General features: G+C 40.2%; 1 protein-coding gene across 3 annotated transcripts; it reads right to left on the reverse strand.

Annotated features, from left to right (window-relative positions):
* Window positions 1-697: 697 nt before the first annotated feature.
* LOC110000168 (otospiralin-like) lies at window positions 698-3,717 on the reverse strand. 3 transcript variants are annotated; one of them, XM_065962075.1, is made up of 3 exons: window positions 2,734-2,871; window positions 2,564-2,641; window positions 698-2,436 (listed from the first exon to the last, which is right to left on the reverse strand). In XM_065962075.1, exons 1-3 carry the CDS (start codon window positions 2,738-2,740, stop codon window positions 2,210-2,212), a joined length of 312 nt encoding a protein of 103 aa, XP_065818147.1. In that variant the 5' UTR covers window positions 2,741-2,871; the 3' UTR covers window positions 698-2,209. The 3 variants fall into 3 exon arrangements, with proteins under 3 accessions (XP_065818147.1, XP_065818146.1, XP_065818148.1); XM_065962074.1 differs by having other exon boundaries at window positions 699-2,436; window positions 2,564-2,667; window positions 2,858-3,717; XM_065962076.1 differs by having other exon boundaries at window positions 700-2,436; window positions 2,858-3,711.
* Between the last annotated feature and the right edge of the window lie 9,658 nt (window positions 3,718-13,375).

Raw genomic sequence — 13,375 nt, forward strand, 5'->3', positions numbered from 1 at the left:
TAAAGGCTTAATATGTGATTTTTCACACTTAATATAAATCAAGTATATCATCTGAAAATAACTCTGTGAGTCATGACTGTCTACAATGGGTGTAACACCCGAGTCCCACTGTCTGTGATGTTTTCAGAGTTTTCAGAGTCCTATCTTCACTTTGTTTACATCGCCAGGACGGCCGGCTGACTCCTCCCCTCGTGTATAAAAGTTGTTTAATTGAGGGACTAGAGAAAAGAAGAATAACATACTGTACTCACTGCTTAACTGTGTTTCTAGATCACGCTCATTTCAGGTAAATGTACATGCAGTGTGAAGATACCAGCATAATAATAAGAGTTGTTTTGGTTTCATGCTGGTGCTCAAGGGCGACATCTGCTGGATATGAAGCCGTATAAAGCCTTTAATATATAAGGAAAAATTGGAGCTGAAAAGCCTTGAAACACATCGTTGATACTCACACTGAGCCCTCATGTCCCTCCTCATGCTGTTTGTAAATTTCAGCCTTTCAGCACATTGGAACAAGAGAGGAGAACGGGGGGATGAATGACTCAAGGGGGCAAGAGACAACGTGACATTTCTCTGAGGATGAAAAAAAATGCATTACCCAAAAAAAATGAAAAAAACCCTCCATCAGAAGGTTGGATCTTTTCCATCTAAATGAATCTCACACTGAGCTGGAAAGAAGAGCAAAGCATTGGAAAATGTGGACTCAGATTCAGGTACAAAGCTTTCCTTTCCTCCTGTCCAGAAAAGCGTGAAATGAGCATCTCTGCATCAGAGCATTCCTGGACGAAGATAAAAGCAGAATCAGTTAAACCCCCTCTCTTATGTGTGCACTGTGTTTGTTTGGTGTCCTGGGAGTTAAGAGTCAAAGTATATATCGTCAAATTAAAAAAACATTTACATTGAACTTTGCTCCGAAGCACAATTTTTGTCTGTTTTCCTTTATAACCCCGTCAGACTCTCTGTCTCCTCGTCCATCCTCCTGTCCCTGTTTCTCCTCACACTTGACTTGACAGCTTTGAGTGGTGTGACCCGAGAGTCTGATGCTTCAGCACACACACACCCCAGATGCTCCCACACAAAAAAGTCCAAATGATTTTTACAATGAAAGCCTTTTATTATTTGAAAGTTGAACACATTTTAATTTTGTATATAGAGTTGTGACTATCTGTTAAAGAAGCAGGGCCGTCTTTAAAACATCAATAAAACACATTCAGCGTAGTTCTATCACAGTGACGCTTCATTTTTCTGGATTTCAGAATTTTCTCTAAACAAGATCAAATATTTAAGTCGACAGCAGGAAGTGATGCGTTTGTTTCTGTTTGGAGTCTCACAGACGTCAAGTGATGAAAGAATTATTAAGATAATTTACCAAAGAAAAGTGACAAAACAACTCTATACAATAAAAAGTCTTCTTAAAGTCTTTATATGTGATTTTTCACACTTAAATGTAGAAATCAAGTATATCCTCTGAAAATAACTCTGTGAGTCATGACTGTCTACAATGGGTGTAACACCCGAGTCCCACTGTCTGTGATGTTTTCAGAGTTTTCAGAGTCCTATCTTCACTTTGTTTACATCGCCAGGACGGCCGGCTGACTCCTCCCCTCGTGTATAAAAGTTGTTTAATTGAGGGACTAGAGAAAAGAAGAATAACATACTGTACTCACTGCTTAACTGTGTTTCTAGATCACGCTCATTTCAGGTAAATTTACATGCAGTGTGAAGATACCAGCATAATAAAGATCGCTAGCATTAGCATGCTAACACAACAATGCAGCGCGAGTTGTTTTGATTTCATGCTGGTGCTCAAGGGCGACATCTGCTGGATCAACAAAAATCACATATAAAACCTTTAAAAGTATCCATCTCTATAAGCGCTGGCTGTTTGACATACCGCCTATAAAGCCTTTAAAATAAAATAAAAACAACATTTTTTTAAACATATTTTTACAGATGAGTTGTTAATAAATAGTCCCGGCTGCAGTTCTTGGTGCTGTTTAATGGGTTGGAAAAATAGCAAAAAATACCTGTTAGTACAACATTTTCTGCCATCTTTTACATTTTTGCATTCAAATGTAACATTTATCTTTTGCTTTCAGAACTAGTGCTGAATATTCAATCATTAATAATCTCTACAGGTCTTACAGTTGACTTCATCCTGCCTACAGGTTTTTAAACGTCACATCTTAACCCTTTGGTCTCCTCTTCCTCACTCCTCCGTTTGGGGGTCAGGGTCTGGACTATCGTAGCCCAGCTCATTGGCGATGGGAAAGTGAGCCCAGAAAGTGCGAGCCAGGTCCTGCACCCCCGCGTCAGCTGCCCGCGCTCGCAGCTCCTCCAACCAGCCCAAAAAATCCGACGACCAGAGCCCCCAGTACGGCAGGCTTCGTTTCTCCCTCGCCTCCCCCCTGCCGACCGCCTCACTCCCCTCCGCTGCTGTCAGAGGAGACACAGAGAGAGAGAGGTGTGAACGATTGTTTCACGCCTTGTCATGTCAGAATTGCTGCAGATCACAATGTCAAGTCCATGTATGTAATTTGTCCCACATTAGAGGCTAACATACCTGTAGGAGGCAGCATGACGAGCAGGAGGGAACAGAGCAGCACGCGCACACACACAGCACGCATCATCCCTGCACCACCTGAGAGAAAATACAAAAGCATTGACCTGCAGGAAGATTATTCTGTTCAGCTCCATAGTAACCTGTGTGTCTTAATGAATACAGGTCCATACCAAACATCTCATGAAATGTAATATTTCCAGGAGAACAGAGTGTGCCAGCTTCAATCTACATCTCTGAAGAACAGGAAATGAAACTGCCATGTGTCAAGGCCGTCTTCTTTCCTTCCTGACTTACCTGATCAGAAAGAGATAATGCTCGTGGTCCCGTTCTTGATCCTTCTTCCTCTCAGGTTAGACTGATCTCAAGATGACAAGTCCGTGCATCTCGATTAGATGAAGACAGGAAGGCAGCATGTTTGTGTTTCACACATTGCCTCTTCACACCTGACTGTCTCAAAGGTGTGCCAAAAGAGACTCTTTCACACGTTTGTGTTAAAGGTAGACTATAATCGTCACTGATTGGACGGACACAATGTCTGTCTTTTTACAGTTTTTTTTCCAATTGCTAACACACTAAAATGACATGCATAGCACAATTATTTAAACTGACACACAGAGAGTGCAAAACCTCTTCTCAAGTCTCCAAAAGTCTAAACACATTTTGCACTTTTTTAGATGCACTGAACACGGTTCTCTGCGTAAGACACAACAATCTGACATAAAGTCACATGTTTGCCATTTCAAAACACTGCCATTCAAAATGACACTACATGAGCTAATTGGCCAATATACATATAAGCCCCCTGGCCAAACACCTCAATGGTTACAGTAACAGGAAGTAAATGCTTCATACGCCCTTTGGCGCCAGGCGGAGAAAAGTTAACGAAGAGGAGGAGGATCGAAAATATCAGAATGTATTGCCCAAATTGTGGCAAAATATTCTTTGATAGTTGAGACAAAGTCTGAATCACCGGTTGCGCCAAAGCAGCATTACCTTCAAGTTAAAAAGACGGACAGTGCGTTCGTCCAATCAGCGACGATCCTTGCCGACCGCAGGTACCTACCTTTTCCGTTAGAAGTCAATGTCGTTGTGTTTTCTGATTTGTTGTGTTTTCTGATTTGTTGTGTTTTCTGATTTGTTGTGTTTTCTGATTTGTTGTGTTTTCTGATTTGTTGTGTTTTCTGATTTGTCGTTGTGCTTCTGCACTTCAGGGCCACCGTACTAATGTGTTGCATTAAAGGTTTAGTTTTCAGGCGAGGTTAGATACAGTACCATGAGGGGGTCACATCTGGATCTGCCTAATGATACAGACTAATTGTCTCGCCGCAGTACATATTTAACTTTGTTGTGTCACAACTGATAGGAGTCTCAGTGTGACATATTTTGGCCGTAAGCTGCAGGGATTTATTTTAGTTTTTCAAGGTGAAAAAGAGGAGAGGGGAGAGTGTGTGGACGCAGATGAAAAGAATCATGTAGCAGACAGTTTTCACACCTGGGATCCAGACAGACTGAACGAACAGTCAGCCACAGGGCAGGGACTTAGACAACAGTTTGATTTTTCTTTTTTTTCCCCTTTCTTCTTTGACCCTCCATTTTTCTGCGATGAGGATTTTTGGAGGGTTTATAAAATAATCAATTCTCTGTCTTCACATTAGATTCAGCAATAAGGTGCAAATAATGTTTGCCGTTGAGAGTTTTCCACAAATCCAAAGAGAGACCAAAGAGAACTGTGTGCTTCATCTCAGGACGGTCAAATCAATTTCAATCTCACTTCATTTCAGTGTGCTCAATTGACATGATTGTGATTAAGACTATTTTCCAATCCAGTCCAAACTTTTTTATACTCAATACTCTACAATTCTACAGTTCAGTGACTTTTGTCCAATGTGTTGTACATCATGGAGTAAGTGCAACACAAGCAAGGATCTAGAAAGGAGGAAACAACGGCAGTAAGTGCAAACAAACAGCTTTATGTCAGATCGGACGAAGAGGCTGAGCATTTAATAAATAATACTTAATTACATTTCTCGTCATCATCATCAACATCGTAGACAGCTTTTCATGAGAATTGTAATAAGCATCGATAACATCCTAAATATCTTTATCGTCATCAATATCAGTCCCACCACTAGCATTAATAATAATGTGCGTAGGTGTTTATAAAAGAGCTGGGTCTTTAGCTTTTTCTTAAAGGTGCAGAGGGACTCTTCAGATCGAATGGAGGTTTGCAATTCATTCCACCACCAGGGGGCGACAGAGGAGAAGACTCTAGCTAGAGACTTACCCGCAATTCACACATACTCTGTGTGCACCGCGGTCCGTCAGCGTCACGGTTTTGCTCCGTCGGACGGCTCGCGCCCATTCACGCTGGATCCGTTTCTGGGACGTCAGCGCATCCATGACACATCACAGGAGAACTACAAGATCCCGCGGGAATAAAGAGAAGAACATGCAAACAACATGTTGCTTTGTCTTTCTGAGGATGCACTGTTGTTAATTCGGTTCCTGTTTTGACGTCATGTTGATAAAGTGATGAAAAATACGATCGTCCGTATATTGTGTTTTATTTTGAAATTGACCGGATGCTCTGTGCGTTTCCTTGTCTGACTTCCTGTCTGGGCTGTCATATTCTGTCCAGCTTGACGCGTGACTGCAGCGTACTCCGGCGAAATTAGACTCACTGCATATTTGACAGCAGAGCGTGGTGCCGTCGGTGGCTCGCTCCGGAGACGGACCGCAGCGCGCCCTGTGTGAACACAATGATAGACTAGACTGGAAGCTAAGTACAACGTAGTGCGCGGCGCTGACGGACTGCGGCGCGCACGGAGTATGTGTGAATTGGGCTTTAGGGCCCTGTTGTAAAGGTTAGATCAGGCAGCTTGCATTGGCAGAGCGTAGGGGGAGGCAGTGTAGACCTGGATGAGAGAGTTTAGGTAAGGAGGAGACGTTTTTGTCGCTGTCTGTAGGCGAGCAGAGTTTAAACTGGGAGTCAGTGAAGGGAGATGAATAGCTGATTGAAATGGGCTATTTTTGGGTAGGTTGAAGACCCGTCATGCTGCAGATTTTTGGATCATCTGCAATGGTTTCTTTGTGCATGCAGGAAGACGTGGTCTTGGTTTTGGTATCAGAAGCAATTCAAACTTTGATAGGCTTTTGCTCTACCTTTCACAAACATCTTTTTCTCTTATGGAGCATTGCATTAGTTCAGGCGGAGTACGGTAGTCCTGCCCGCAAGCGTCCATCAGCTGATCTGAGAACCGCCCCAATGCCAACCAATCATTATCCCACTCTGACAACAAGGCGGTCTATTGGCGGTCTATTTAAACCATAACATTTTTCAATTCAATTCAATTTATTTTGTATAGCGTCAACTCATAACAAGTGTTATCTCAAGACACTTTACAAAAAGCAGGTAAAATACCTTACTCTTTGTCTGTTAACATTACAAAAGAGCAGGTAAAAAGACCTTACTCATTGTTATGTTACAAAAAGCAGGTAAAAGACCTTACTTATTGTTATATTACAAAGACCTGGCCATCCATCATGAGCACTTTAGCAAAGCAGCAAAAGTTACAGTGGTAAGAAAAAACTGCAGAAATCTTTGGCCGGATCCCCGGCTCATGACGAAACAGCCTTCAAGGGCCTAGACTGCGTCGGGGTTGGAAAGGGATAGGGGGAGAGATGGGATAAGATGCAACCATTCTGCCTCTCACTCCTCTTGCATCACATCCACTCTGCTGCTAGACCCGGCTGTAAAATTCTACTTCCACCACCTCAACCTCCACCAGCTGCAGTCAGCACATTTTATATTCTAGGATTAATTGTTTGTTTGTTATGTCTGCAAGATGTCAGTATCACCATTACATGCACATTCAGGTTCTGTTCTGCAGGTCTCCGTTGGGGGAATTAAATGTTTGCCCTCTCAGCAAAATCTGTGGCATGCTGCACTGATACTGCTGAGAGCTAAGAGCAGAACCAGCACCATCAAATACAACTGTACAAACCACAAGTGTAATAAATGGTTAAATCTATGTTGAGAGTATTCCTGACTGACATCATGTTTTTAGAAAGAAAACAGGAGCTTAAAATCAGATGGCTTGGATTTTTTTAAATGTTAATTTTTCAGGTATGTCTAATCAGGTATTTTGGACCCACAAGCTATTGAGAAGGGATAAAAGAGAAAATATTTCCTTGTCCTATACCCTGTGAGCAGTGAGCAGTGACGTGTCAACGCTGCACTGTGTGTCATTAATCTTTCTGCTCATGTATTTTCAGCATGTAAGCACACATGCAAGAATGTACATACAGTATTTCCTTTGAGTCCGGCAAAGACAAAAATGTGGCTGAAACGTCTTTGAATCCAGCTGGGATTCGCCTTTTCATTTCTCCTGAATTCAACCTTTGGATTTTTAACAAGTTGCTGAAAAAGGAATTCAAATGTCATGTTGTCAGAGCAACCATTTACTCAAAAAAAAAAAGAAGAGAATAAGGTAAAAAAAAATGTAGAGGAATAAGGTGTTCTGATAGGAGATACAGGTTGAATAGCTAAAAAAGTAAATGACTGCATTTGATTACAACAAAGTTCATTTGAATAAATGGAAGTCCAAACTGAAAGTCTGAGGCACTCTGATGCAGTATAAACAATGTCCAAAGCAAGTATGATATGTTAAAGAGTGTAGTGTGTCATCAGCATACAATCTGATGTTTTCATCAGTTAGTTGGCTTTGGTGCTCTGGTGTTATTAAACAGCTAAAATAGAACAGTGTTACTCAGAAACTGCCTTAAAGACTGACTTTTAGTTAGACAACTACAAACAAAAAATAATTTTCTAATCTTTTATTGACAGAGCTTATACAGAGGTATAAATACAGAGGTATTTAATGGGGCTGTCATGAAACAAGGATTATTTTGTCAAAACAGTTGGAATATTTTATTTTAATCCTTCATTAAACAGGGACGTGAGCACATGCCTGTTTTATAAAGGATTGTTATGGTGCCTCAGACTTTCATTTCCCCACAATGAACTTTGTTTGTAATCAGGACAGTCAGTTATTTATTAGCTTTTAAAGAAGAATACTTGATAGTTGTTACACTGTGGAACAGTAATTGGGAAATGATCAACAGTATTTGTTTCCGACATATATGTAGTTTCATGCAGACATTTTTGTACAACTTCTAAAGCGATTGTAAGATATAAAAGAGTGTAGCGTGTCATCAGCATAACATCTCTTATTTGCATGAGTTCGTTGGATTTTGGTGCTCCGGTGTGTTTTTCAAAGCACCAGGAAAGTGTTTCTTTGCCCAAAACAAACTCTAATGTGTGATTTTGTCTTAACACATGACTGTTGTGGTTAAGCGGGAGCTGAACCTAAATGCAAAGCTTTCGATTAACTAAATAATCTACGTTCCAATGCTCACCTATGGTCATGACGGTTTGGTAGCAAGTAAAAGAATGAGATCCAAATGCAAGGGTCTCAAGAGTTTCCCCAAAAGGGTCAACCTTAGAGAAAGGGTAAGGTGCTTGGACATTTGGAGGGAGCTTGGAGTAGCTACTCCTTTGTATTCAAAGGAGACCAAAGTGGTTGGAGAACCAGATTAGGATGCCTCCTGGGCGCCCTCTCTTAGGATGTTTTCTAGGCACGTCCAAACCGGAGGAGACCACAGGATATACCCAGAGCTCACAGGGATTATATATCCCATTTAGCCTGGGAAGGCCTCACAGAATACCCGATGAGGAGATAGAAAACGTTACTGTCGACAAGATAGTCTGGGTCAACTTGCTAGGGAACGTGTCACACATTGTAATGTCTGCCTAAGTGTTTTTAACAGTTCCTAAATTCAGTATGAGTCTATGGAACAATGACACAAGCGAGTGTCTTCTCTTTATAAAGTGCTAAACAGGCGTGTTCATTCAAACACTCGCATGATTCCAACTTCTTTCAACTCCGTACAATTTCTAAATTAAAACCCATTCTCTCATTCCGTGACTTACAGACTCTGTAAGTGACCATGTGTTAATTTCCTCTCGACTTGACTACTGCAATTCTTTATATACTTCATCCTCTGGTCCTGAATAGACATTTCTTTCAGATTCCAGTTATTGCTTTCATTATCTCTCCTATTTATTCTATCATATTTTATTTTGTGTTTTTTGTATATGTTGTAATCCCCTGTAAACTGTTTCTTTGATGCATTGTACAGCACTTTGGTCAGCTGCTGCTGTTTTTAAATGTGCTTTATAAATAAAAGTGACTTGACGATTCAGCTTGAATCTTCATGACAGATTTTTCAATGATTTGTATTTTGTTGTCCCAGAAGATGAGTATTAGAATTTATCTGCAGATAAAACATTAACGGACGTGATCCATCGTTGAAGCTGTCATGGAATAAGCACTGACTGCACATGAAGAAACTGTTGAAAGGAAACAAGGTTGACAGGTTTACAATAAGAGAGTTAGAGAACATCCCCTGTCGTGGAGAGAGGATGCATTTGGCATAAATCTAAAGAAATGGGACAGGATAAAAGCATTTCCATCAGTATAACGTGGTAAGAGCCTGTCAGTGTGAATGTGTGAGGCGGCTAACTCTTTACTAAGGCGGCTTTAAGATGACAGTAAATACACCTGAATAAGGTGGAAAGAGCATTGAGGAGACTAAACACACATACAAACATACATCACAACCATAATGACAAGGCTGTGCAGCCGCTGTGGATGCATTATAGGGCCTTATCGTTATTCTTGCTGTAAGAACGCTAAATCCACTTAGTGAAATCATTCAGCCATTTGTGTTTCTGTCTCGTCTCTCTTTTCTGATGGTCTCTGTCACTTGAGTCCCGCATCCTTCCTCAAACTACCTTCTTTGTCACGTTGCACTTCACCACACTTCACTCGACCACGCATGATAAACAATCTGTGATCTCTGACCGTCCTATAGAATCAACAGGTTTGAGGTCAGGTTGACCTGGTCTCGCTGGTGCAGTTGCTCCCTCGTGTGAAAAATGAATTGTCTTTACGTTGCAGCTGTTAAAAGAAATGGGTTTTAAAAAAAAAAAAAAAAAGATTGACCTTTTTCTGATCAGGCCATATTTAAGGGATAATGAATCGGGAATTGGAACCCTGACAGGCAGAGCAAGACCTCGATGTGAATCCCTTGATAGCAGACTGTTGCTATGAATAATTGGCCAAGCAGAATCAAGTATATAACAAGGCAATATTTCTGTATTTAAATATGGCTTGTCTTCCCTTCAGATTTGAACTATCCTATGTCGACTATTATGAATGCTTTAAAATGATTGTTTCCTACAGCAGTACAACATTATAAGATTTGAGCTTTCTAAAGAGAAACATGGCTGCCATATGGTCCATAGGATTGCAGGGCCTGAACCAGGTGTCACCTAAATTTAAATTATCTGTCTTATCAGAGACAGACACAGTTTGGTTGTAAGTTGAATCTTGGATCTAAAAATGGCGGTATGGAACAGCTTTAAAATTCTTCTTTTTTATTTTTTTATTTTTTTATTTTTTTAAACCTGAAGCATTTCTGTGATTCCACTTGATGTTTTTTGTGTGTGTATTGGTCCAAAATGTTCTTTTTCTCCAGTGAATTAACATCACCTGAAGTCTGTGGACTGAGGTTTGGTAAATTGGATAGGCTTGTTAGTTTGCTTATAACTGGAGAGATTCGACTTCAGTTGAATGCATTTCGTCAGCTTTTGTTTTTGGATTTGAGATGCCTCGGACATTCTGTTTGAAGAATTACATTTTATGACCTGACGTGTTGCTCCCCTCGCATTTTCAGTTGCATGGCGTCGTCTCTGTCTCAACAACCTCTATAAAGTTTTCATACCACCAAAAAAAAAAAAATTCTGTTTTTCTTTAAAAATTGAAAGAGGTTTGTGACCTGAACCAGGATCAAACGTAAGGATCCATTTTATTCACATATTTGAGGGAGTCCGGGGCAGCAGTGTCTCCTATTTCTCTGTGAAATGGCAAAACTGAGGTTGTAATAAACACAGAACTGGGACATGAATTTATTGATTTAGTTTAATTTATTTGGTTCAATTTATGTTTAAAAAATAGAGAAAATAACTTAATTTCATTACACATGATGGGATCTTCTCTCCTTGTTATTTTTTTTAATAAAAAATAAATTTTGAACACTTTTAGTCAAATTCAACTGCTTTAAATCAAAATGTTTAATTTTAAAATTAATTTCACATTCAAGTCACGTCCAAAAAAAAGTCAGCTAGAGAAAAAAACACTCACTACATTATTCTATTTTTGTCGTCTTCACAGAGGTCATTGGGAGAACTGGAAATATTCATTAAAATGGACTTTAAGCAAATAATCCAAATGTCACTTCTAGAAAATGAATTGACACAGGCTGCCCCCCATGCCTTTTGTAGACTTGCATTGTGATTATTGAAAATAAATACGGCTGTGTGGTGACCATGTAGAAGCCCGATACTGCCATCGTGTGGTGAGTAAAGGTAATTCAGCTCATATTACAGTGAACGGGAGGTCAAATTATTTCCTCTATGTTAAACATTTCAGTCATATAAAAACTAAAACACAGAACTTTCTCGTTTTATTCTTCCTGTGACAGGTGGACCCCCCTTCTACAAACACGCTCAGCCCAAAACCCACAGAATTAAGTCTCATCAACGGCAAGGTAATGTAATAACCGTGTGCTTATTCTTAAATAGAGCAGGTGGATCACAGTACTGGTCTGCTGAGGTGTTTCAAACAGCATCACTCACCTTTATGAAATCCAAACCTCTGGCAGCTCTGTGCAGTCACAGCAGAGGCAGATGGTGTCTTAATTGTGACTGATGAAGATGCAAACACACTCTCTCAGGTGTCCTCAAACATCAGCCACACTCTGCTCACACCAGCTGACAGATGCAAAAAAAAAACTACGCCTCCATAGGGAGGTGCTCTCACAGCCTGAGAGCACCACTAAAGGCTGACTGAGTCGATGCACTGTAATTCAACAAACTCTCAGCTCTAGAAATTGGCAAGCAAAAGAATTCATTCGAGAGAATGCCGCATTTAAACTGTGTTACACAGAATGTGTAATAGGATTTCTATATTTAAGCGTATCGGCCTATTAAGTCGACTATAATTTGTTGGCAGACTTTATATTCGAAATCCATTAAATGTGTTTTTTCTTCCACTCTAACCTCATTTTGCAAAGTAGCTAATCATTGGTAACCCTAACCCATTAAATGGAAAAATCTAGCAGCCTGCTGGAATTAGCTTTTAGAAATAACCAATTCTGCTTGAGAGGTGACTTTTTTTTAAGTGCATTTATTTAACCTGATGGCTTACTGATAATATAAAATCTCTCATTTGGTCTCAACTTTACAGGACAGATTTAAAGTAAAGATGTAAACACAAGACATTTACATCGACTCCAATGCAAACCTCAAGAACAGATTGAGCAGCTGTGGAGCTCAGGTGGTTGAATGTGTTGAGCAGTCGATCTTCGGCTCCTGCATCTCCACATGTCAAAGTGTCCTTGAGCAAGACGCTGCTCTCCTGTTAGCTCCTGATGAATTTGTACATCTGGATAGAAATGCAACACATAATTAGGAACATCCCCGGTGGTGGAATGAACTTCCAAATTCCAGTCCCTCTGCACCTTTAAGAAAAAGCTAAAGACCCAGCTCTTTCATGAATACCTACTAACTTAATGATGATGGTCTCCATATTATTGATGATGATGATGGTAATGACGATGGTTTCTGTTTGATAACGACGACTTATAAGATGGTTTCTATACTGATTAGAGCTCTCAAGAACTGCCCTCAATGTTGTGCTTTGCCTCTGGTCACTTCCTGTCAGCACCTGTGTGTCCAATCAGACTCAAAGCTGATCGTTTGCTCTTACTGACATTGTTCCCTTTTTTTTCTAGATCCTTGCTTGTGTTGTTCTTACTCTCTGATGTACGTCGCTTTGGATAAAAGAGTCTGCTAAGTGAATTGTAGAATTGTAGAATCATCCTACTTAGCCCCTGAGCTCTCTCAGGTTCCTCTGGATCGTTGAGCTGGGTCTTTGTAATATAACAATAAGTAAGGTCTTTCACTGCTTTTTGTAAAGTGTCTCGAGATAACACTTGTTATATAAATAGAGATTGAATGATTAATGCTGATAATGTAAACTCTATGGCTTTCATTTCAATTATGGTAGAATAACTGCGAGTCCAGGAGGGAGGAATAGCCTGATAGGCAGGGGGGGGGGAAGGATTTCCCTTAAATCAATCAGTCAGGACTGCAGAAAAACAGTCAGCCCACAATCCAGGACTTATACCAGTCAGGAAACAGGCAGGTAGCATCACTGCAGACTCCTCACACCTTGGACACACATTACAGATCAACCCGCCATAAGAACGGTTTCTTGTGTCAGTGTCAAAACTGTCACTGTGAAATACTACTACCCCTGAATCTAACACTCACTGTGAATGTACATATGATTATTTAAACTCTTTTATGATCAAAAACACAACCATGTAAATACTGTATTATTATCCTCATCTGATATCAGTCTATGCAGGGTCTCAATGTGAAAACTGAAGAAAAAACTCTCTACAACATTTATATTAATCTGTGGGATACATAATTACATTACATTACATGTTTTTGCAGCATTTTTGCACTTCTCACCACTGAACTATTGTCTCATTTAGTCTTGTACATATGAGCCTGTTATTTTGTGTTTATTGATTTGTACAGAGCACAGCTCACCCAGGTCAAATTCCTTGTGTGTGTGTGTGTGTGTGTGTGTGTGTGTGTAGACTTCTCTTAACCCT

Source organism: Labrus bergylta, chromosome 13 (assembly GCF_963930695.1).
Source record: "Labrus bergylta chromosome 13, fLabBer1.1, whole genome shotgun sequence".
Lineage (NCBI taxonomy): Eukaryota > Metazoa > Chordata > Actinopteri > Labriformes > Labridae > Labrus > Labrus bergylta.